Genomic DNA, 25,530 nt, shown 5'->3' with positions numbered 1-25,530 from the left:
AAGACACATACCCATTTAAATGTACACATAACTATATAATGCATGCAAAATATAATCCTGCCAACAAAGCCAGATTTGAAACAAATGTGATGTTACCTTGATGGGATACGACTCACATGTCCAATCTTCTGTATGTCCACTAAGCTTTCTAACTTGTTGAAGAGCTTCTTCTGCCAATTCTCCTGCCTTCATTTCTTTAAGGGCACTAACCAGACGATCCCGCCACTGCACATCAAACAAATACAAGATAGATGAGTTGCTCATATAAACACAAAATATTTGAAACAGAATATACATTGTGCATTTTTACCAAAAATCAAGTATATTGTAGGTCATCAAGAATTCAAAATTAATTATTAGTTCAACTGACAAGATAAAGTATAAAAAAGAGATAAACAGTGGTGGCAGACAAATTTTGCAAAACTATGAATTACAGATAGACAAAGAGTGATAGCAGTCAAACTTGGAATAAAATGAGTGTGGGAACCAAGGGATTAGAGTCCAAAACTGTCTAATGGTAAATTTTTCAAATTGTATAGAAAGAATCAACAGGAACTAAGGCTTCTTTTTTTTTGAAAGGTAAAGTAATTTTATTGAAGAATGAAGAAAAGATACAGAAGAAGTCAGTCCACAATGGGAATGACTAGAAATAACAGAAGTTACAGCCGCCAAAGGGACTGAGGTCTGAGCTCCTAGAATACATTTACATGATTGATACTGGAATAACAGCAACCCAAGACACCAACTTACTGACTGCACACTGCACAATCTCATCAGGATTTTTCTTTTTGTTGCTGAAAGTTCTGCTATTTCTTTCATTCCAAATAGCCCAAAGCACAGCTGCGGGGATGGCCTTCCACCACCAGCTTTCCTTTTTTTCTTCAAACCCCTGATTTTCCAGCAACATAGGAGATCTTTGACAGAATTCGGCATAACCCAACGAACCCCCACAGCACTAAGAAAGTGAAGCCACACCTGGGCAGTTACTGGGCAGTGTAAACATAGATGATCTGTAGTTTCAGGCTGCTGATCACACAGACCACAAGAGATGTCTGATACTTGAACTCCTCTTCTTACAAAATTGACTCTAGAAAGACATTTGTTGAGGGCCATAACCCACAATAGGAAGTTGACTTTTGAAGGGCTAATTTGATTCCAAATCTGTTTGTTTGGAAAGTTCACAGCACCTGAACTATTAAGCTTGAGAGCCATAGATTTAACCGAAAAGCACCCACCTCTGTTCCACTTCCAATTCTCAGTCATGCAAATTCCTTTGAAACTGAGGAGCCCAAGTTACCCCCTTCTCCGAGTCGGAATATGAATTAGCAACCAAGGCATCCTGATTTGCAGCACAATTAAACAGAAGAGGAAAGAACTCAGACAATGAATTCTCCTGGCACCAAGAATCCTTCCAGAATCTGGTTCTGTCTCCCTTACCAACTTTGAAGATTAGACCTTCACCAAAAGAGGGGAAGCATTTCATAATGCCCTTCCAAATGAAACAGCCCCAGTTTGGGAGGTAGTCCAAAGATCTCCAATCTCCCTTGGCCACCCCAAATTAAGTTGCATTCAGATTTATCCACCAGGCATTTCTTTCTTTTGCAAATCTCCAAATGCACTTACTAAGGAGAGACAGGTTAAAGTTCTTGATTTCCCTTAGTCCTAGCCATCCTTCCTCAATGGGAAGACATATCTGATCCCACTTGACCAGATGAATTTTTTCTCTTCCTCCCAACCTTTCTAGAGAAAATCCTTTTGTAATTTTTCAAATTTCTTAACAACTTTAGATGGAATGGGAAAAAAGGAACCAAAAATAAGTGGGAAGATTAGTCAGAGTGCTTTTCAAAAGTGTAACTCTACCCCCAAAGGAAAGATATTTGGCCTTCCAGGAAGAGAGTTTTTTCTCCACTCTTTCAACAATTGGATCCCAAATAGCGGAGACATACATTTAGCACCTAGGGAAAGGCCCAGATATTTGACAGGAAGGAACTCCACCTAGCAAGCCATCAAACTAGCACACTCCTCCACACTAGGCACTTGTCCCACTGGAATTATCAAACTTTTATTAAGGTTAACCTTCAGCCCTGTGTCAACTTCAAACCAATTGAGAATCCCAAGAAGTGTTTCCAATTGCATAGGGGAGGCATCAATGAAACAAAGTGTATCATTTGCATATTGTAGAATGTTGACCTTTTCACCCCCTGGCTTGATTGCAAAACCTTCCCACAAGCCAGACTTTGCAGCTCTCAAGCTAAAAAGAGTGAGAATTTCAGTAACATAAATGAACAACGAAGGAGAAAGAGGGTCTCCTTGCCTCAGCCCCCTGGAGCTCTCAAAAAACCTTGCTCATTGTCCATTAATAAGAATAGAAAATTTGGGAGTAGATATACATACTTTCATCCAACTTCTCCATTTTTTCCCAAAGTCCACCCTTTCCAACACAAAATCCAAGCATCTCCAATTCACATGGTCATAGGATTTTTCAATATCCAGTTTGCAAACTAGTCCTGGAGTTCCCTCTCTCTTTCTAGAATCTATCAACTCATTAGCAATTAAAACTGAATCAAGCATTTGTCTTCCCGGTACGAAAGCAATTTGGTTGTCAGATATTACACAGTTCACCACCTTCTTCATCCTTTCGACCAATACTTTATTTGAAGTTTTGTCTTCCCGAAACTAAGGTTTCAAATAAAAGGATTTGTCTAGAAAAAACTAAAGTTACTTTCCATACATCACTCATGATGATAAACAAATAAAGCATGCATTCCCCCAGGCCCCAGTCAACTCAGAAAAACCTTGCCACAACTATTTGGGATGGGCAAATAGCTTGGCAAGCACAATGGCCAAACAAAGGGTGAGTGTAGATCAGCTATTTTGAAGACTATTTCATAATGGTTTTTGTTAATTGAGAGGAAAAGGGTTAGTTAGCAGATAAACCATGCATACTTCCAGTATGCCCCTCAACACTACACATCCATAGGGCAAACTGGATTCTCCCAAATCCCAATTCAAATTTCTTTAGCCATATTTAGCCATTATTGTTTTACTCCACTGACTTCGGGCTGTTCACCATCTCCAATGGATACCAACACCACCTAGCATTTACTACGATTTCGTAGCATTGTCAATCAATATTCTTTAACGGGTAATGGTAATTATATTAAGCGCAATATTCAAAAATGAAGGAAGCTCGAAGCCCTCTACAAAATGATTTTACATGGTTAATCAGCCAATCATGCACCTGCAAGAAGCGATCTGCAGCAAATCCAAGGGCCTAGAAAGGCTAGGGGCAGACTAAAAAGGACATAGATTGTAGTAAGAAATGATTTTAGCGCTCAAAATTTAACAATGGATATGACACTTAACAGAACAGAATGACAAGACAGGATCATGTAAAAGAATGGGCATAATTCATGAATCCAAAAAAAAACATTAAAAACGATTGAAATAAAATGGTTACCAAAACATTTTAAGTTGAAACCCTCAAATCCCTTCAAAACAGACAACAATAAAACCATTTCTCTTTTAATTTTTCCTTACAACTGCTTCCAGATAGGGCATCCTCCCTACAAAGTTGTGCAAATTGTGTTCCTTCCAAATGCACCAGCATAGTGCAAAAGATAAAATATTCCAAATTATATTATGATAACCCTGTTTGCAGAATTCTCAGCCACAAGATGGCAAGGACCACAAGTTCCATGGAACTAGCCATTCTCTTTTGAAGAATGCACAAGAAAAAGACCAGATAATATTGGTAGGTACAATAGATGAAAAGATGTACAATGGATTTATTAATTATGCCACGAATGGAGCAGCTGAGAAATATTTTTCTTTTAAACATGGTTCTCTTTCCTCTTGATAATTGTTCCTTTTTACTTTTTGAATTGGTTTAATAATTGTTTGCTTCCCACATGGATACAAAAGGGCTAAGATTATAAGACCCTACAAGCATGAAAGCATGCATAACTTTTTTCCATCTTTAGTTAGTAACAAATGTAGCATATTTATGAAAGAAAGACACTCAGAGAGGAAAAGGAAAAGCATTCCCAAGATGGCAAGAAAAAAACAAAAATCTGAAGTCATGATGAAAAGAATGGCATCCCTTTTCAAAACTCCAGAAAAATGCATAACCAGTTTATAAGGACCAATTTCATCATTTGATTTTCCTCCCAAAAAAGGATAGCCTGTAAGATATTGTCCCTTTCTTCCCAGGGCTGAGAGAAACACGCCTATGCATTACTGGCTTCTATTAAGAGGGACAGTAATGAGCAAAAAGTTCGCCATATAGACTAGTAAAATTGAACGATGCTAATATGCTTTGCATCCAGATGCCAGAGTGAACATCTCGTTCAGATAGATGTTGAGATTGCTTAACTCTCATTAAACTTGATATGAAGTTTTCATTGATTTGTGTGAAGGGGTGCCTGAAAGGGTAAGATGGTTAGAGAGTTTCTTAGTTGGCCATTTTGTTAATTCTGAGCCAGATGAGGAGGATATTTTGAGTTGGGTCAGATGGGAGTGGAGCTTGAAAGAATTTGCTCAACTAAGAAAGCTTAATTCAGGTTTCTTTATCTTCATCTTGAGCAGCAAGGATGAGGCAGATGAGGTCCTAGAGCAAGAATGGGGGTCTAGGAGCCTGGTGTGGAATAATGTCTTTGGGATTCATGCCCGGAATCTGCAAATGTTCCGCGCTATGGGGAACGTCTGTGGTTGTTTCAGAAAGGTTGATGCTCACACTAATAGATTGGAGAAATTGGTAGTAGCAAGAATCCTAATCAAAGTTGGGGATGTTCACCTGGTCTTGGCATGCTTGGCTTTAAATTTTGCAAGGGAATGGTATGATTTGAGGTTGGTGGTTGAAGGTTGTATCCCGCAACACTCGTTCGTTGAGATGGTGTCGGATTTGCTTGGTCAAGCTCAAGCATTTAACAACCAAGTTGAGATTGGAGGGGAGCTGAATGGTCAGGTGAATAGGAGGATGAAGGAGGAAGACAAAGGGAGCGGAAGAGTCAGGGAGCTGGAGAGTCGTTCAAAGGTTGGAGAAGAGGAACTTGGGAAGTCGAGAGTAGAAATGGAATTTCAGGGAATGAAAAAAGAGACATTTTTAATGGGGGCCATGAGGTGGGGGAGCTCAAGAAAGAGGATACTATCAAAATCTTCGAGTGACGAAAATGAACAGTCGAGATGGAACTTTAGAGGTGTTAGGAAGCTTCCTGGGGCCCACATTAAAAACCGGGAAGTGGTAATGTGGTATTTGACTTGGGTGGTTCCCACTTTGGGAGGCATTTCAGTAAAAGCTGTTTAGGTGTTAAAACTTCTTTTGCTTTTAAAGACATGGTGCCCATCGTAGAGGAAGAGGTAAAAGGGAACCAAGGAGCAAGAAATGTCATCAGGTAGTTCCTAACTCCGAATGCTCTAGTCTTAGGAAGGAAGGTTTGTCCAGTGATCCCTTGAAGTTTGCAAGCTCTAGTGTTCTCGAAAAAGCTCGATGTTCTAAGCCTGGGTCAAAACCAAAGTACTATTCTGAAGGTAAGTTAATCTGGTACAATTCTGTGTCTCATCCTTATTCATAACCGTTGGATTATACTCCTGCTCTGGTGTCGATCCATGAGAGCAGGGCCAATGTTGAAGACACATGTTCTAGATGTACTAGAGGGTGGAAATGGAATTTGGGGATGCACTTGTTGTGGGAACAAAGGCAATGGGGGAGGTGGTTGAGAGAGAAACCAAGGAGGAAGAAGGAGGTGACAAGGATTTGGGTTGCGATCTGATAGGAGGCGAGGGTGAAGTGGTGTTTGATGCCATTGATCTGGATCAATCTGACTTGCCAGAGCGTGAGGCCAAATTTTTGGTGTCTAAAAGCTGGGAGTCGATTTGGGCCGCAAGGGGAAGAAGGCTATGTTGACCAAGAGTGGTGCTACTAAAGAGGAACCAAAGAAAAACAAAGACCCAGGGAATTTTAACATTGCTCACGTCACAAAGGTCACTTTGAGGCTGAAAGAAGGTCTGGTTGGGGCAGGGCCGACTAAGAAAATATAAGATTTATAAGAGAAGAAGAATCAAATTCAGACCTCTTAACCACAAAGTCCTCTTTTCGAGATGGTGTTTTGCAAAAGGGGTTTGGGAAATTGATCTGCACGCCAGTCCCTCAAGAAGAGGTTATGGAGGAGATTGGTGGTTCAGAGGAGAAGGATAAAAGGGACAGGTGATATTGTGGGGCTTCTGTCAAGGTGCTTCCAAAGAAGAGGGAAACAAAGAAAGGAAGTGTGTACTTAAGCAAATAGTTGATAGAAAGGTGGAGATTGGCATGTCTTTGGGCCTGTTCTTCTTGGGAGGCAAGAGCTTTGCTAGAAGAACTTTTGAAGAATTTGAGAGGAGAAAGAAAGAAGAAAACCTAAGAAAAGCTTTTGAAGAATTAGGGGGAGAAATTTGGAATGAGGAAGGAGGGGAGGAAGAGTTTGTAGAGGTGGAGGACTGAAGAGAGTCTCAAGTGGAGGAGTCTTGGTTAATTGTTGCTCCGGTGCTGTGCAAGGTTGATATCTTTCTTTGCACTGTAAGCTGTTTAATTTGGTATATGTTTTCGTTTGAGCTGTGCAATGGGGTGTTGCCTTAACACATGCTCTGGGTGTAATCAGTTCTCTTTTTCCTTTAATATAGTTTTACTTTTACTTTTGAAAAAAAAAACTTAATATTATTCACAAAAATTAATTAACAATGTTAACAATGCAACAAAAAAAATAAAAATGCATGAGCAAGATGAGAGAATGAGTAATCACCAACAAGCAGGTCCATGTAAGGTCACATTAGTAATCATCAATTGAGAGAAAGGACCTCTCCAGTTTTTATACCAAAAAAAAACAAAAGAAAACAAAACATCTAATGCATACTTCCTATACAGAAATTAAGGGCAAAAGAATACCGGCACAGCACCAGGGTGTGTACATTTCAAGCAAGAGAGGAAAGCATTCTTCAGAGCGTGATATGCACCAGAAATCAGCACCCCTTTGGTAACAGACCTTGATGGATCCAAACTAAGTAAAACCGGTAAAATGCGCCCATAAAATGCAGGCCTTTTCTTTGCAATAACTGAAAGACTGGCAAGCAAAAAATCAGGCACAATAAGGAACAGGTTAAGAAATGAAAACAAAACCCAAATACCAAATACATAGAATATAGAAGCAAAAGAAAAGCAGTCAACAAGATTGTCATGAAGGTAGAGGGGAGAGGTAATTCTTGGAAGAAAGAACAAATGATTTACTGACTAAAAGACAGAAGAAAATCTTTCCGTTTAGCCATTTCAGATGGCCCCTATATGGCCAAACCGAATGACTTACCACTTCGTCTTTTAGTCAATAAATCATTAAGTGGGTTGTGAGTTCCTTATTGGCTGATGGCACATTGGTTGATTAATATACCCCCAAATATTTTATTATATGGCTATTTTATCCACTAAAAGACAAAACAGTAAGCCATTCAATTCAGCCATTATCAATAGTCCATTAAATAATGTATATATTATAACCATCTGACTTGTACTATTTCTAAAGCTTTTTTAACTTAGGTGAAACTTGTATATTTTTCATTCAAATGAAGCAATATCAAATTGTTATGCTCTTCCATGCATGTTCTTTTTTGTCTAGTTGATCTATTAGATAGGACCCATCCTATGGAAGGTCCCAGTGCTCAAAACAAGGGAAGTTTGCAAGTTTAATGTCCTTATGGAGGGCCCAAAACCATCTGCAGATCCCATGTCCCCAATTCTTGTATATACCACAGTAAATATATCAGCAGAGGAATATTCTGCATAAGCAACTAAGCACAAGCTGCAGTGTTCCAACCATCCCATGACAATGTTATCTTATTAGCAACATGGTTCTCAATATTGGAAATATTTGGTGAAATATCCCTGAAATATCACCAATTTTCTAGGTGGCAATACAAAATTTTCCAGGAATCTTTTTTTTCGAAATATCTCCTATATGTCAATGATATTTCAGATTTCATTGATAGACAATATATTTAAGGTTTAAAATTTTAGAATATTATCAAAAAATTTTGATATTTTACAAGAATCATTATAATTCTTTAAAAATATTTTCATAAATAAATCATGGAGAATTGGTGATATTTCATTTTTTATAACTGAAAAAATAATTCATTAATCAAAAGATAGGACTGTTACAAGTACCCCAGAGAGAGGTGCAAAATGTTACAAATTGGGATATTTCAAATTTTATTGATGGACTATATATTTAATGTTTAAAAAATATTAGAATATTATTAAAAACTTTTAAATATGTTGCTAAAATAATTTTTTTTAATATTTTCCTAAAACCATAGGGAATTGGTGATTGTATAATTGGCTTACTATTTTGATATTATTCACTTACTAAAATTCAAAAGAAGAAGTAAAATGCATAAGCATTCTCAAATTAATCAAAACATATAGTAACAAAAAAAAACCAAAATGGCAAGTAATTGACATATTTAATAAAGAGAAGATGGATAAAAGACTAAGGTGTCATTTGGCAAGTCTTTTTTGAAAGATCTTCTGGAAGCTCTGACAGCCAAAAGACGTAATGGGCTTTTACATAAAGATCTTGGCAGCCCACAGGCAGTTTGGTTGGAGGCACGCCTTTCCACGTGAAGACGAGACGAAAAATAGGTTGAAAGCTTCAATTGGAGCTTCCCAAATTTAGCCCAAAACGGGCTTCTCGTGTCTTTTTGGGATGCGATCTTTCGACGGCTAGATCTTCTCCCAACCAAACGGGAAAAAACCAAAATGCAAGCTGTCGGGCTTCTAAACCGCCGACAGTCCACATGGAAAGACGTGCCAAACGGGGTCTAAAAGGGAGACAAAGAGAAAGATACCTATTAAAGTCTCTCAATTTTCTCCTATGTGATTTATATAGTTCTTTGCTATGTTTTTTTTTTAAGCCTTAAATGTGTAATTATATTTATTCTAATGATTCCTTACATAATTCCATGTTTCTAGAAATCGTTTTTGACTTTTTAGATTTTCCAAATACCTTAATGAAAATAGAAAAAATAACTTTGAAACTTCTCCATCTCTACATGGTGAAATGTCCATCAATATGGAAAATGTGAATTGTGATTAGCAATAATTGGTTTCCACAGTCAACCAACTAAGAAAATAGTGCTTAAGGTCAAGGGTACATTTTTATAAAAGGTACAGTAGTTTTGGGGTAATAAATAAAAAAGAAATGATGTTATTAAAGAAAAAGAAAATACAGAGAGGTGACTTCTTTCCCAAATTTTAGAAACACAACACTCACTGCCAAAAACCAAGACACTTCAAAACCTAGTGGACCCCCCCTAAGATCCCCAACCCAACAATGACCCTAACAATTTTCACCATTCAGGCCTCCCCTCAAAAGCTTTCTTTGTTCAAAGGATATATCTTTTCCAATTCCTAGACACGTTTGTTAGTAAATTCTTCCCTTCATTAATAGATAACATTAATAATTTGCTTACTTGGACTTTAGTTTCTATTATTTATCCCAAGTCCACACTTCCTTTTTTTAACTCAATCCAAGACCTCCCCGTTTTCCTCCTATCGTTCTATCTCTTCCTCTAATTTGTCCTCAGCCCCCCTAGATTCCTCCTCATTAGATATTGCATCTTTCTTTCGAACATCTAATCTTTTTATAGATATTGAACATCTGAATTTGCCCGTACTTTCTTCTTTCCCAAACCTTTCTTCGACAAGTCCAAGCCAAGATTGTTTCTTGCATTGTTCTGAGATTTCAACCTATTCTTCACACCTTTTCTTTTGTAATACCTCTTATACTTACTACAAGAACCAATCCAAAGAGACCACCTTCTTCAAGCGATGAAAGATCTTTGTGGCATGAACTAATTGAACAACATTTGACCCTTTGGGTTTTTTAAAGTTTGCCAATAAAGCATCAGCATTTCCGATTTCTTCAACCAAACTACCAATTCTTTTCCTACCTAAATCCACCCCCAGCTTTCCAATAGTCACATTGGAAAAACTGATATAATATATATAGTCACATTGGAAAACAATCCACTGTCCACCTTCTTCTTGTTGCCACAAGAGCTCTTATCACCGTTGGAGAATTCACACTCCTCTTTTTCCCCGAGTTGTAATTTCCTCCCCTCTTTCGCATCAGACAAAAATAGCTCCTTCTGATAAGAACTAAGCTCCTTTTCTTTGACCGAGTCTGTGGCAACAATCTTAAGTGCTTGGCTTGACGTGTTCCACCAATCTTAAGGCTTTTGGCGCATTGGTCAAGCACACATTATTTGGTATCAGATCCTACCATCATGTCTCAAGTTCGAATCACAAAGAGGGCTACCTAGAACAAAGTTAAAGCTACCACTAAAAGGGCTACCTAGAGCAGAGTGAAATAAACAAAAGGGAAAGGGCAACTTGCCGCCAAAGTGTGAGCTATCGTGAAGAGGTCTACCTACCACTAGAGTCAGAATTGCCTACAGTGAAGCCGTTGAGACGTCGATTGTGGAAGCATGGTGGTATGTTATGGTCCTAAATGTTAAAATGCTTGGCTTAACGTGTCCCATCAGTCTTAAGGCTTTTGGCATATTGGTCAAGCACACAACAAAGCCGCACCCAACTTCTTGTCTTCCCATCTCTGAACAGAAAATCTCCACAAGCAAAACCTTGTTGATTGTACTAGTTGAGCAAGCATCACTTTCAAGACCACCTTCAGTGCTGTTTCCCCTACTGCCCCTACAATTTTTTTTATCAGTAACTCAAAAAACATTTTATTAAGATTAAAAGAAAGCAAAACAACAAAAAATTGTGGAAGACAAGTAGACACCAGATGTCTAAACCCCCCAAACTATTACAACTGAGCCCAAAACATAGTCTCTCTTTGTACCCCTTGCTTAACTAGACCATCTGCCAAGCTGTTGATAGATATTCTAACCCAATTAACTTGAATAAACATGTCCCTAGAGAGCTATTTGAACTGCCAGAGAACACTCGTTAGGTTCCAAGGTTGTACTCCTTCCCCCTTCTTTAGCCAGTCCGCAACTATTTTGGAATCACCTTCAATAATTGATCTTTCAAAACTCAACTCCAAAAACAGCTGCCAAGGATTCTGCAGTTGCCACGTCACCTTGCTCAATTGGACATGAGAAGAAAGCACATATATTTCCTTCCTCATCTTTTGGTTGCAGGTGGCTCTCTCCTGATAACTTGGAAGGATTATTTAACTCTCATCTTTTTAGTTGCTCTAAAAGAAGAGGCAGGATTTTGGGGAGATGCACTAGAGCAGCAGTGATATGGACAATTTGGGAAGAAAGGAATTTAAGAATCTTTGAAGACAAAGAAAGGAGCAAGGAAGCTGTGTTAGAGATTATAATCTTAAGGGTGGCACATTGAGTGAAAACCTTAAAGCTTTTTGCAGTCTTTAAAGTTGAAGATTTTTTTAGCTCATGGGGATCAATTGCTCACCCATCATCTAGAAGCAAAAAAAAAAAACTGAGGTTGGGTCACCTCCATGAGCTGAATGGGAGAAATTAAATTTTGATGGCAGCTGCATGGGCAATCCTAGACCTTTGGGTATTGGTGGGGTAATCAGGGAGGAAAATGGAAATATTCTAGCTATGTTTTCAGAACCTATTCAGCATGGAGATGTGGTGAGATCAGAACTGTTGGCAGATGTGTATGGGGTGGAGAAAGCTAAAGAATTGGGGATTGACAGATTAATTATTGAAGGTGATTCCAAAATTGTTGTGGACTGGCTGAAAAGGGGGAAGGAGTAATATGGCAGTTAAAGAATGAACTCAGGCGTTTCAAGCAAGTTTCTAAAGATATGATAATCCAAATAAAGTGGATTAGGAGATCTGCAAACAGTATGGCAGATGAGTTAGCTAAACATCGAATCCAGAGACAGTCCATGTTTTGGGCTATTTTGTAAATATTGATAGTGATTTTGGGCCTGCTCTTTGCCCACACCTTATTGTACTCCTTTTTATAATTAATAAATCTTTTTTGGTGTTGCCAATCAAAAAAAAAGAAGGGGAAGGTGAGGAGGCTACAAGGGACTGAGGGAGTTAAACAAAGATTTGCAAGTGAAGATCTCGACAGGATTAAAGGTCCACACCCTACAATCCACATCCCCATTCCCCTGCAAACTTTAACTACACTTATAAGTTACAGCCCTCAGTGGCTTGCTAACAAGGATTGTCATCTTCTTCCACTGCTGAGTTTTGATCAACAGCCTCTGAGTCTATTGGTCTTGTTGCATGCCTCTCCAAAGATTTAGACATCACCAGCACAAGTCTTACCCTCGAGGAATCAAGCTTCACAATGCCTCTCAATGAGTCCAATCTTTCATCCCAGGAAAATCTGGTTTCACACATTCCTATACTTCTGGTTTCTTCTTACCCAAGCTTTCATTCATTGGAATCCTAAAACCTTTTTTTCCTTTAACAACTTTTGATAACCAAGCTTTCATCTTGTTTCCTCCATTATGTTAGATGGTTTGCTGAGACACACTTGTCTTTGATAATTCCCTTGGAGTAGACAATGATAGATCCACCCAGTGATCAATCTATCATTGCACAACCCTGCCCCCCTCTCATGGGGGTAAATAAGTCACCATGTAACCTAACATTTATCTCCATATTACTACACCCACCAAAACAAGGCCCGTTTTGATTTAAAACCGGCCTACCTGCCCCATCTGACACGAGACTTATAACAACATTCCCCTTCCAGTTCAACAACCCCTGGTTCAAAAGTATTAACCAGAGTACCTCTGCACTCAAAACCATGGCCATCCATCTCCTCAAAAAACTTAGCCTTCTTTGCTCTTAATTTCCCCTTTTCTCCGCCACTAACACTTTGAATATATGAACTGTCGCACACCAAGTTTGCAACCCTCCCTAGGTTATAATCCTTGTCCTTTAAACTTCCATCGTTTATGACACCTCTCTTGTGTTTCTATATTTTTGGAAAATCTACAGGAAATTTGAATCACCCAACCGCTCTCTACCATGAAGATAAGTTTCTTCAACCCCTAGGTCTTCCTCTCAGTGAGCCTCCAACCATAGAATTGCCTCAATGGAGGTCACCAACCAAATTGAAAAACAAACCTAATCAGCTAACACCTCCACCTTCTTGGGAACATCCTCCAATTTCACTCCACTAAGAAGAATAGCCACTGAGTGAAGTTCAAAGTGAAAACTCCATTAAGGTGCCCTCCAAAGATCGACAAAATGGAAGCAAAAACATCTTGTTTCAGCAGGTGAAATGATGTATTATGTGCTTGACCAATATGACAAAAGCCTTAAGACTGATGGGACGTGTCAAGCCAAGCACTCTAACCATTTAGAACCGTAACATACCACCACGCTTTCGCAACCAACTTCTCGGTGGCTTCACTCTAGGCAGCTCTCACTCTAGCGGTAGGTAGCCCTCTTCATGACGGCTCTCAATCTAGCAGTAGGTAGTCCTTTCCCTTTGCCGGCTTTCACTCTACTCCAAGTAGCCCTTTCCATGACGGCTTTTGCTCTACTCCAAGCAGCCCTTTCCATGACAGCTTTCACTCTACTCTAGGTAGCCTTCTCCATGACTCAAACTTGAGGCGTGATGGTAGGCTCTGATACCAAATGTTATGTGCTTGACCAATACGCCAAAAGCCTTAAGACTGATGGAACACAGCAAGTCAAGCACTACCATTTAGGACCATAACAAAATGGAAGTCAAACCAAGCGCACAATAACACCATCTTCCACAAAAGGTTCTTCACATTAGATATGGGGGACCAGCTTGAGACCAAAATGTTATGAAAACCCGATTGTAAATTTTTAGCATCATTTTTTTATCAGCAAATTTATAGCGTCAAATTTCACCTACCCAAGTCAATAAGAACTTTGCATTTATCAAACAGAGTAAAAATCAATAAGGACAGGCACTGTTACAAGCATCCCAAAGGGAGGCGTGAGATGCAGCCTCACTATTAAATCAGAGATAGCACAGTAATTTCAATTGCGCCCAATACAACTGATCCCTAATTACCCCTTGCTTAGCTAATGAATCAGCCAATGCATTAGCCTCCCTCTCCACTCATTGTATACTAAGATTCATCTGCTGTGTTAACCACTGGAACTTCTTCATTTCATCTCTATAACACCAAATCACTGAGTCCGGATCTTCTATCCAACTCACCAGGTTCTCCAAGTTCATGGTACCCTTAAGCCTTTTTTTTTTTAATATTTCATGGTACCCTTAAGCCTTAAACCCCATGTTATCACGTCTGGCTACCTTCTTCCAGTCCAGGACTTCTTCCTTCATTTCAACCACCAACATTTTATCCCACTCTATCTTTCCTCCACAAACATCCATCCTACATTTGTCAGCACCTTTTGCCACTGTTAAATCTCTTCTGTGACCTCTTCTTTTGAAGCCAAATAATCCTCATTTGAAGCCTCGGCCACCTTGGCTGTTTTACTAACTCAACCAGGTTCTCAGAAAAGCCTTTTAAAAATTTTTTAAGCCAACCCCCATTATCTAGAATTTGGAGGAAATGGTTCAAATATGGTATCAAGTCTTTTCATCTAATGACTTTTGGATCATTTGAACCAAATGTGGTGACTCTTTCCTTCTTTTTCCCTTTTTTCTCTTTCCAATCATCACAGGACTTTCTATAGAGGTTTACAAAAAGAGCTCCCCCATGTCTATCCATCGAAGCTTATTATGAGTATCCTGTTCTCATTTTCTCAAAAACTAAAATTCTGGTCTGAGTGTCTGACAATGGTCTCTTTTGTGATAAGCACCACTAATTTTTCTTATTGGTCTATTTCTAATGCTTAATCAATGAAATATAAAGAGAAACCAGATAAGATGAACTAGCCAAGTTGCCAACCAAACACAAAGCTAACAGGAAAGCAAATAAAACTGCATACCTATTAATAACCACAATGATGATTGAATTACTGAGAGATTTCACTGTGGGGAACCTAAGCTGATCAAGCAATAATCCCAAGCTTTGACTGGCTTCAATTGATAAGTCTCCAATGTTAAGCACCGGATGACCCCCACGCAACCATGATATATCAAATCCTACAATTTTTCCTGCAAAACAGGCACCAGACCAAAACAACAAGAAAAAAAATTGATGAATTATTTTAGCAGCATATACAGCTAGAAGATTCCCTGCAAAACAAACTAAGTTGCACTACCTTCACAGGCTTGATGAAGAGGTGGTTCTGAAGAACTGTTAGGATCTGAGGTATAAAGAAGAATCATCGCCTCAACAAACTTCACTGCTAGCAATCTAATCCCATCACTTCCGATCTTGAAGACAGAGATTGCAATTAATTAGGCCATAAGAGGTATCTAAATAAAGGTGCTATCCAGAAGCATAGCTTACCTGAAATGCCATTGGGTATACTGTGCCTTTGAACTTCAGCATCCATGCCCATGAAGATTCAAGTGAATCATCCAATTCACTTGAATAGAGACCCTAAAACATTATATTCCAGAATTTGTCAAAAAATCAAAGACAAAAATGAATGCTAAGATTTTCAAGGCATATATGAATCCACAGAGTCACTAATTGGCCTAATTGAAATCAGAGTTACTCATTGAATGAAGAGAAGAGAAGATTTTGGAAGTTTTCTTAGTGTTGATATGCTCAGTAGCTGGTCTCTAGTGGCATCAACTTCAACAGGAAGATCAAGAACCAACATACCCTGGGGCCTGGACCCCTCCATCACGAGGAAGAATAAAACTGAATTTTGTCATGGCTGCAGCATTAGAAACCCCAGGGAATCAGGCATAGGTGGTGCTTTTAGGAATCATGAAAGAAACACTTTACTGAAACCTATGGTTGGCTTACACATCAGGCTCCTGCAAAGTTTTGTAGAAGAAGACTCAAAATCTATAATCTGCTAGGGGAGATGGCAAGACCTTGGACCTTCAGACCTTTAATTAGGGAAGCAAGACACTTAATTAATGCATTGGAAGCAGAGGTTATCTGGAAACCCAGTCAGCTAAGCTGATTCCCTAGCTCATTTAGTAATTAGTGGACAGTTTATGATTTGAGGTAATTATCCACTGGGACAAAAGAGAATTTTATATGTAAAAGTGGCCTATTGGGGCAGTGGGGGAACAGCTGTGGGGTAGCTCAATAAACATGTCTTGTGTGTAAAGAGGTTCTACATTTTGTATTTTACACTGTACAGTTCTGATACTTAATAAAATTATTATCAGTTAATGATCAAAAAACCAGATAACAAAAAAAGACCATTTGAAGGTTCATAAAGTTAGGGAATAAGTACTAAGCCCACGTTTGGGAGTGCTTAATGTTTAAATAAGTATTTTTTGGATAAAGTGCTTATTGAGAAGTCCTTATTAAATAAGCAGCTTATAAGTGTTTGGTTTGGTAAAAGGTGTTTTTTTTTCAAACAGGGGTAGTTACATGTATTTTGATAATTAGGTGCCGGGCCAAGTCGGGCCCAGAAATGCAATAAGCACTTATAAATAAATAAATAAGCTTTGGGCTTCTTCAAAACGGGTGTATTCTCTTGAAAAAGCACTTATTGGTAAAATAAGTGTTTGTTTTACCAAATGCCATTTTAAGTGCATTTTCGTGTGGACCCCAGCCTCGAATAAGTGCTTAAAAATAAGCACTCCCAAATATGAGCTCAGGACCAACCATGACAAGTTGATTTGTGTGCATTGATATTTACTCTAGAGTTAAATATTAGAGGTCTGTGGGAGGGGCCATGGTGTGTAGGAGGGGATTTCAGTGTGACTAGGTTCACCGAAGAAAGTAACAAGGTGAGGCAAAGGAGCACTACCGGCATGAGGAAGTTCAATGATTTCATTAATGCTTTTGAGTTAAAGGAATTGAACCTTCTTCATAATAGCTTTACTTGGTCTAATCTCCAAGCTGAACCTATCTGCTCAAAATTAGATAGGTTCTTGTTCACCACAGACCGGGAGGAGCATTGGGGAGATTTGGGGTCAAGGGCCTTACCTAGAGTTACTTTTGATCATTGGCCTATAATGATATGTAAGTCTGATCTTGGTGGCAGTGGGCCTTCTCCCTTCAAGTTTGAAAATATGCGGTTACTTCACCTGGACTTCAAAGACAAAGTGAAAATTTGGTGGAATGAAAGTAACCCAGAAGTCAATTGGGCTGGGATGAAATTCCATTGGAAGCTAAAAGAGATGAAAATCAAAATTAAGGAATGGAATACTCTACATTTGGGGAGGATAGAAGAGAGGAAGCAGCAGTTGATAAGCCAGATAGAAGAGTTAAATTAGAAGGAAGAAAGTGGATGTTTTGGGGATCGGGATAAAGAACTGAGGTGGGAATTAAGGAAGAGCTTGGAGGACACAATTTTCAAAGAAGAAGTAAGTTGGAGGCAGAAATCTAGACACAAATGGGTGAAGGAAGGAGATAGGAATACAAAATTTGTTTCCATGCAATAGCCAATGGTAGAAGAAAGAAAAACACCATATCTAAGTTGGAAGTTGATGGGACAGTCTTAACTCAACAGCAAGAGATTGTTGGGGCTTTTGCGGAACACTTTAAATCCATTTTCGGAAAGCCTCTGCAAGAGAGATTAAGGATCGAAGGGTTAGATTGGCCTAAGCTCCCTAATGAGTTGAGGTTGTGGCTGGAAAGAGAGTTTGACTTAGAAGAAATCAGGGATGCCATTTTCTCCATGGATAGATCTAAAGCCCCGGGCCCTGATGGTTTCACGATGGCCTTCTATCAAGATTGTTGGGAGATAATTAAGGCTGATATTCAAGCAGTGTTCTCAGAATTCTTTGGAAGAGGTGTGATAAACGCAGGCCTGAATTCTACTTTTATTGCTTTAATTCCGAAGAAGGTTGGGGCTTGTCACCCTAAAGAGTTCAGACCCATCAGTCTGGTTAACAGCCTCTACAAGATCATTGCTAAGGTGTTATCCAAAAGAATTAGAGTGGTGCTCCCCTCAATTACCTCCCATAACCAAGGTGCCTTTTTGATGAGTAGGCAAATTGTGGACCAAATCTTAATTGCAAATGAGAGTGTGGAGGATTACAGAAGTAGAGGTGAGAAAGGGTTGGTGTGTAAGCTGGATTTGGAAAAGGCATATGATCTGGTTGATTGGTCTCTATTGATGGAAGTTTTAGAGTCTTTTGGGTTTGGGCAAAAGTGGTTCAAGTGGATAAAAGGGTGCATTAGAACTTGCCATTATTCTGTGTTAGTAAACGGCAAAGTGGTGGATCACTTTCCAGCTGTCCGGGGTATTAGGCAAGGGGACCCTCTCTCCCCTTTCCTCTTTACCCTAATTGCTGAAGTGTTAGGGAGGCTTATTGAGAGGGCAGACTCCAGAAATCTGATTAGTGGTTGGAGAGTGGGGAGGGATAGGGTTCCGGTCACTCACCTACAATTTGCAGATGACACAATTCTGTTTTGTGATGGCAAGGAGATTAGTGGGGTGAGCAATCTAAAGATGGTGATTAAAGTGTTTGAACAAATGACTAACCTCAAAGTAAACCTGGATAAGAGTTGTGTGATTGGTATTAATATGAGTGAAGGAGAGGTGGAGGAAAGGGCCCAAGCAATAGGTTGTTAGATAGCTCATTGGCCACTGAAGTATTTAGGGCTTCCTTTAGGGGATAATCCTAAAAAAAGGAGTTTTTGGAATCCGGTGATTGATAGGTTCACTAAAAGGCTAGCTTCTTGGAAGAAGAATTACTTGTCTTTGGGGGGTGGATAACCCTGATTAAGTCAACATTGGCAAACCTTCCAGTCTATTACTTGTCAGTGTTCAAAATCCCTAAAGGAGTTTGTAGGGAGTTGGAAAAACTAATGACGGACTTTTTATGGGAACCCGGGGAGGAGAAAAGGGACCATAAGGTTAGGTGGGAGCTGGTTACAAGAGCTAAAAGTGAAGGGGGACTGGGGCTGGGGAACTTGAAGAAGAAGAATGAAGCTCTGTTAGGGAAATGGTTATGGAGATGGTCCAAAGAAAAGGAGAATCTGTGGGCAAAAATAATCCTAAGTATTCATGGGCAAGAGGCAGTTGGCTGGGATCCGGGACTATCATCTAGGGTTTCAAGAGCCTCTCCTTGGAAGTCCATTCATGCCATCCTTCAGTCTTTTCTTCCCTTCATCAGGTATGATCTTGGTTCTGGTTTGTCGGTAATTTTTGGGAACACACTTGGGTGGGGGATTTTCCTTTGAAAGAGCAGTTCCCCTCCTTGTATGCTCTGTCTAGGTTTAAAAATGAACCAGTAGCAACCTTTGCTACCCTATCTAATTCTGCTATTGGTTGGAACCCAGGTCTTAGAAGGGCTCTAAGAGATTCTGAGTTGGAACCCATTTCGAATTTGCTTAAAATCTTGGATGATGTAGCTCTTGAACCTTCCAGTGTGGACTCTAGGGTTTGGTCTCTTGTCCCTTCGGGTATCTTCTCCTGCTCCTCTTTTTTCAAAGCATTGACACAGCCTAGTCCAATACCTGGGTCTTCTTTTCCAATCCTGGAAGTTTGGGGTAGCCCTATCCCTCCTAGGGTAGGTGCTTTTTGCTAGGAAGCAATCCTAGAAAAGTGTAACACTTGTGACATACTTCAAAAGAAAAGGCCTAATTGGTGTTTATCTCCGCATTGGTGCATCTTATGTAAGAAGAATGGTGAAAGTTGTTACCACTTGCTTGTTTCTTGCCCTTTTGTTTCAGAGATTTGGTGTTGGTTCTTTTCTTTATTTGGTTGCAGGTGGCCCTCCCCTTCAAGCGTGCAAAGCTTGTTCAGTTCCACTCTAGTGAGGAGTTTAAAGAAGAGAGGTAAAATTTTGTGGAGATGTGCTAGAGCTGCTATTTGTTGGACGGTCTGGGAAGAAAGAAATCAAAGATTATTTCATGACAAAGAAAAAAGCAAGGAAGCCCTCATAGAAATTGTTTATGTTAGGGTGGCACACTGGGTCAAGTCTTTGAAGCTTTTTGAAGCCTATTCAGTAGGAGACATCATTAGAAACTGGGAAGAAGTGGCTCGGTCAGCACCTATGTCTACTGCTATTAGACCTGTTTGGACTCCACCAGATTTAGGTTCATCAAATTGAACTTCAATGGTAGCAGTGAAGGTAATCCAGGCCCTTCAGGCATAGGTGGTATTTTCAAGGATGAAGAAGGTCGAATTATTGCTATGTTCTCAGGATCTATAGGCTGGGGAATTCTCGGAGAGTTGAAATCTGGGCAGTTTCTAGAAGGAGTAAAAAGAGCTAACCAGTTGAATATTAGTAAGTTGCTGGTGGAAGGAAACTCTCAATTGACTGTTAGTTGGTTGTAGAAGGAAGAGTCTAGCCTGTGGAAGTTCTCAAATGAAAGAAAGAAAATCAAGCAGCTAACTCAGAATATGATTGTAAGGGTTCAATGGGCCAAGAGGAGCACTAATTCCATGGCTGACACCTTGGCTAAACAGGGGGTGGGAAGATCTAATTTCTTTTGGGCTATATTGTAATAGGTGTTTTCAGTTCTATAAGTGAGGGTTAAGATTTCTTACCCCTCCAATCTGGTTGTAATTTCCATATATTTTTAATAAAACTACTGTTATTGATCAAAAAAAAGATATATCATTAATAATAAAGCAACTGAACAAAGGGTTTTGTGATGCAATTCTAGGTTTGCGAACGATAACTTTTTATTTCTGAGAAGAATAAAAATACACAAAAGACTCAGATAAGGTCTTGGTTTGTTTCTCATTCCATAAAATGAAGGCATTTTTTAAGATAAAATAAAAAATTATTAAAATTAAGAAGAGAAAAGAAATGATACAAGAGACCCGGACAAAGAAAAGGTATTGCAAACAAAAAAACCCACTCAAAAAACCAAGGGCCTGAAAACAAAACAAGCCCACCCAGCAAAACCAACCCAACCTAGATACCACCAAACCCCCAACATTGGACTCCTTGCCAAGAAAGCAACAAAAAGGACAGCTAAAGAGACACAAAATAACCACCCATAACCACTTTACATTGCCTTTTCCACCTCTCTGACCCCCCCACACACACCTCTACCCCTAACACTCTTCGATCCTCTCTCACTTCCCTTTGTCAACACATCCATGTAAACATCCACCAACTATCTCAGCTTCCTATAGCCCGGAGTTCCTCTCACTCTATACGCATTCATCTCTTCCTCAACTTCCAGCTTGTACTTCACTGTCCAACATGACCCATTCCCCTCTAACCCATACAAAGATGTCTCGGGAGATCTTTGAAGAGTGGAATCTTTCTCTAGTGAGCAAAACAGCTCTCTAGCATTTTCTTCTCTTCCTAAGAAAAACAAACCTGCTGTCTTAGATAAAAGAAGTTGTGCTCAACCCTTTGCTCCAAAAGAACCACTTCTGTTATGTGCCTTAGGAGAACTCATCCCTAAAAGCTAGCTGTTAGAGGGAGGGAACCCAAGCACATACATACCCCACAACAGTATCCCATACTACCGATGTGGGATACCTCACATTAGCATCCCATACTACCAACATGGGACAAATGGATCATAACAACTTCACATTGTTGTTCTACAAAATGAAGGCATATATGGACAGTTTTTTTAACTGGATGTCCATATAGTTGGTAAGAATGCAGATAAAGTTTCATCTAGGAATCTAGGCATGGGTCCTAATATTTTGTAATTTTGTCATGTGATAAATAAAATCCACACTTTATCTTACTCAGGAGGGGGGAAGTCATCTAGGCATCAACTAGGAGACCACTCTAGTGCTTTGGAGGTCTATTGCCTCAGCAATCAACTAGGTGTGCAGCATAGATATAAATATCATAGTCGGGCCAATAAGTAATTAATAATTATATCCCCTCTTTTATTGTTATGAGTGTGTGTATTCCATTATGGATCAACAAAAGTGATGTAGAGCTGAAAACTAGGGCTCTTTTAATCTGATGCTTATGTCTACAAGTCTATTTTACTTTGAATTAGGATGATCATTCAAAAATCTTGTCAGTTCTTATCTGAAAATCGGGCTGAATATTCCATTTAATTATTTTCTGATTTAATTTATAGTGTAATAATTTATGGTTACCATATGGTTACATATTATTTTATATAGCTCTCTATCTCTGTGCCAACTAGGCAACAAACATCAACTTATCTTGCCAGGCCAAAAACCTAGGTGTCACCTGGTTGACTTAACCATATTGCTTCACATGCACAGAACTTTCAGCAATGGTGAGGAGCTATTTTCTAAAAGAAACCAAAATTATGAAAAGAAATCCCATATATCAGATGCCAAATGTGTGATATAACCTACCTTAATCGCAACCTTTTCAAGAGTGTTACGGAATAAATCATTTCCGCTAGAGATTGCTTGCCGAGCAACAGCTGGTGTCTCATCTTTCAGCAAAGCCAACAAAACAGGAATGATTTCGGGTAAGAAATCAATGTGCTCCATCCCGATTTCACCAAGCATCCTACACAAATAAAAGATAAAATTACAGAAGAACTTAGTATGCAAACAACAGGTTGAAAGTAAGAGAAGAACAAAAGGTAAAATAGCAACAACGAAAAGTATCATCATGAGCATGAGCAGTTTAAAGGTGGAAAACAGCATATATAACATATAATAAAAAATTGCTCTCAATACAAAAGCAACTCTCGGTACTGAAAGCATTGGAACTAAGGTTAGAAATAAATAAGAAAGCAAAAGATATAAGCAATAGTTATCTTCGTTCATCAAAAAAAAAAAAAAGATACAAGCAATAGGGGGAATAAAGTTGTTTTGCATATTTCCTGTCACGATGAATGTCTGGAATTGTATGCTATATCGTTCGTGTTGATTTCAAATTCTTGTACAAGCAGTTTTCGTCCGGGCGGCAGATTGGATGAAAGAATTGGATCCGACACGGCGAAGGAAGTGGGAAAATGTCTCCTAGTTAAATCAGCTTAATTGAAACGATAGTAAAGAGTAATAGACTAATAGTTGTGAATAATAATTAGAGCGTAGATGTACATAGTGGAACGCATATTCATCAATCAATTGCCATAGTGGCCAACAACAAACAGCACAAGCATTCAGCCTCTCTTCTTGCTACAAGATATCATTTAGTGGTACAAAAGACAGTTAAAGTGATTCTAAAGAGAATGGCACATACTCCGCAAGAAACTTGCGAACGGGGCTGAACCGGTCCGTTTGCAATTCGACGAGAAAAGGCACGAACTCTGTCAGCAAAGAAGGATCTCTCTGCAACAAAACCTCCTTTAATTGGCGCAGGTTTTCGATCTTCGAAGGTATGTCCATGGAGAACTTGACCGAACTAAGGAGACTCGCGGCCTTCTCTCTGGAACCCATCGCCCTCATCCCCACCATCTCATAAACCCTAATTCTTTAAGTTACCACGTTAATACCAGTTAGCAGCTACTGACATCGAGTCCTTCTGGTGCGTCGCAGAGCAACCGGAAATGAGGGGAGGAAGGAAGACAGATTGATACATACAAAATGGTGAGAGGGTTGAATCGCGGGAATGTTTCCAGTTTTAGATGGATGTTCGAACTTCGAACTTGAGAGTTGAGAGTACCCGAGCGCCAACCCTTTCTGCTAACGCAACCCACGAAATAGCGGCATAACCGCTTAAGTTAAGAGATGATTACTCATTTACTTGCCAGTTTTCCTTTGTATTCACGTGGGCCGGACTGTGGGTGGCCCATAATGGAAATCTGGCACTAGTCCATTTAAGTCCAGGCTTGGCTTACAATAGTGGAATTTGACAATCATTCTCGATGCAAGGCTCGTGACCGTGTATGGGAACATCTCCTAATGACAAATATAAAAGATGTTTTTAATGCACTCTGACTTGTGCATATGAGGCGTTTTTTAGGCGCATTCTGTGGGAGTGTGGGGGCAGATGAGGGTTTTGAAAATTCTAATGTCCATTTGGTTCGTGGGAATAATCACTTGGAATCAGAATAAAAATGACCAATCCTCCATACGCGGGAATGGTCATTCCCAACCCCATGGGAATGTTATTCCCATTCCAACCTCTGTATTTTGTATTTTGTTGTTTTTTTTTCACTATTCTCCCTTCTTCCACCCCCTCCCACTTCTCTCCCTCTTCTTCCTCCCCTCAATTATAGGCAACTCCGATTCTGATTCATAGACCTTCCTTGCCTGAGCCTCTCCAATCCTCTCGACTCATACATTCCCAAAACCTGCAATTGGTGGGATTCAAAACTCAAACCCTCTTTGACCCGTTTGAGGATGGAACCAATCAAGTCTATAACCTGCATCTAATAATTCCTTATTGTATGTAAGCAATAAGTGACCAAAACAACACGAAAAAACATCACAATTTCCAATTGTTTGATTTCAACATGCATGTAAAAAATACATAAATTATGAATTATCCTTTACATAAGAATTCTTTTGATAAGCAAATGCACTTTATTAATGATATTAAACCTAGAAAAAAAAGCAAACCATAAAGAAACCAAGATGAATAAGCTGCTTCATAGGTGGAAAACAGAAAATCCCTTAAACAAGGATGATTTGCTTTTAGAGCAAACGAAGGGATGCCGGTGATCTCATGCCTTGTAAGCATTATGGATATTTTAGAAAATTCAATGCATTGTTGGGTTTAGCTGAATACCGACCGTACCCAGAAAAACTTTGGCATAGAGTGGGGTAAGATAGTAATTAGACCATATTTCTTTTTAACCATAAGCATAGACATGGGCATGAATTGGTGAACGTGTCTAGTTGGGTGATCATTTCAGTCCGGTCTGAAAAATCCGAGCTTGGGCCTATGTTTTTTGTTAAGGCCCGGCCCGGGTCTGCATCAAGCCCGCAAAATTTAGGGTCGGGCTTGGGCCTAATTTTTTAAGCTCAGCCCGGCCCGAATATTTATAAATAATATATATAAGTTATATAAATAATATATATCTTTATGTATATAAGTTATTTAAAAATATTTGATAATTGATGTTTTATATATTAAATAGAGATTTGTAGGAGATTAAAGATTTTAATCCTACGGTCTTAGATCTTACCAAATTTTAATTTAGTATTTAATGAAATATACAAATTACTAAACCCTAATCTTCTTGGCTCTCTCTCACCAATTTCACAAACCACTGTGATGTCCAATCTCTCTCTCTCACCAAAAGACAAATCTTCTAGTCATGAAGATTCCATTGATGAAGATAAATCTGAAGTTTATAGTGGTTGCAAGTTTTGGGTAAAATTGAAACCATTCTCAATATTTTATTACTTATTTATTTACATTAATTTGATTTTTTTTTCTTAGTTTGCTAATTTCTTTTTTATTTCACTTTTTATTTGTAGGAGTTTAGTGGAAGATGGAACCCCTTATAGAGATGTTTAAAGTTGTTTTGTGGATATTACATGACAATGAATGATTATTTTTTTATATATATTATATGTTCTAGGTTGAGTTTCTGTTGATAGAAGAATTGGTTTGCTAAATTTATCATTTTTAGCATGCTACCAATTGAAACTTATAAATTACAATCTATAATTATTTAATTTATTGTAAGTTAAAAGCTT

General features: G+C 39.0%; 1 protein-coding gene across 8 annotated transcripts in view; it reads right to left on the bottom strand.

Annotated features, from left to right (window-relative positions):
* Positions 1-23,644, bottom strand: part of ESP4 (HEAT repeat-containing protein) — a 66,665-nt gene extending 43,021 nt beyond the window's left edge. For 2 of the 8 annotated variants that reach the window (XR_016082608.1, XM_088898408.1), the window contains exons 1-7: positions 23,123-23,639; positions 22,282-22,441; positions 15,390-15,482; positions 15,199-15,313; positions 14,923-15,091; positions 6,920-7,094; positions 97-225 (exon numbers count right to left, since the gene is read on the bottom strand). Coding sequence is in view for 5 of the 8 variants with exons in the window: in XM_088898408.1 (XP_088754534.1) it covers positions 97-225; positions 6,920-7,094; positions 14,923-15,091; positions 15,199-15,313; positions 15,390-15,482; positions 22,282-22,441; positions 23,123-23,337 (1,056 nt within the window). In the remaining 3 variants the exon portion in view is untranslated. Of the gene's footprint in view, positions 1-96; positions 226-6,919; positions 7,095-14,922; positions 15,092-15,198; positions 15,314-15,389; positions 15,483-22,281; positions 22,442-23,122 lie in introns of all 8 variants that reach the window. The other 6 variants (XM_010255438.3, XM_010255439.3, XR_016082610.1 and 3 more) reach the window with 5 other exon arrangements.
* Positions 23,645-25,530: the final 1,886 nt, after the last annotated feature.

Source organism: Nelumbo nucifera, chromosome 2, assembly GCF_055504915.1.
Source record: "Nelumbo nucifera cultivar China Antique chromosome 2, China Antique-T2T, whole genome shotgun sequence".
Classification (NCBI taxonomy): Eukaryota; Viridiplantae; Streptophyta; class Magnoliopsida; order Proteales; family Nelumbonaceae; genus Nelumbo; species Nelumbo nucifera.
This window is presented reverse-complemented; position numbering and strand designations above follow the sequence as displayed.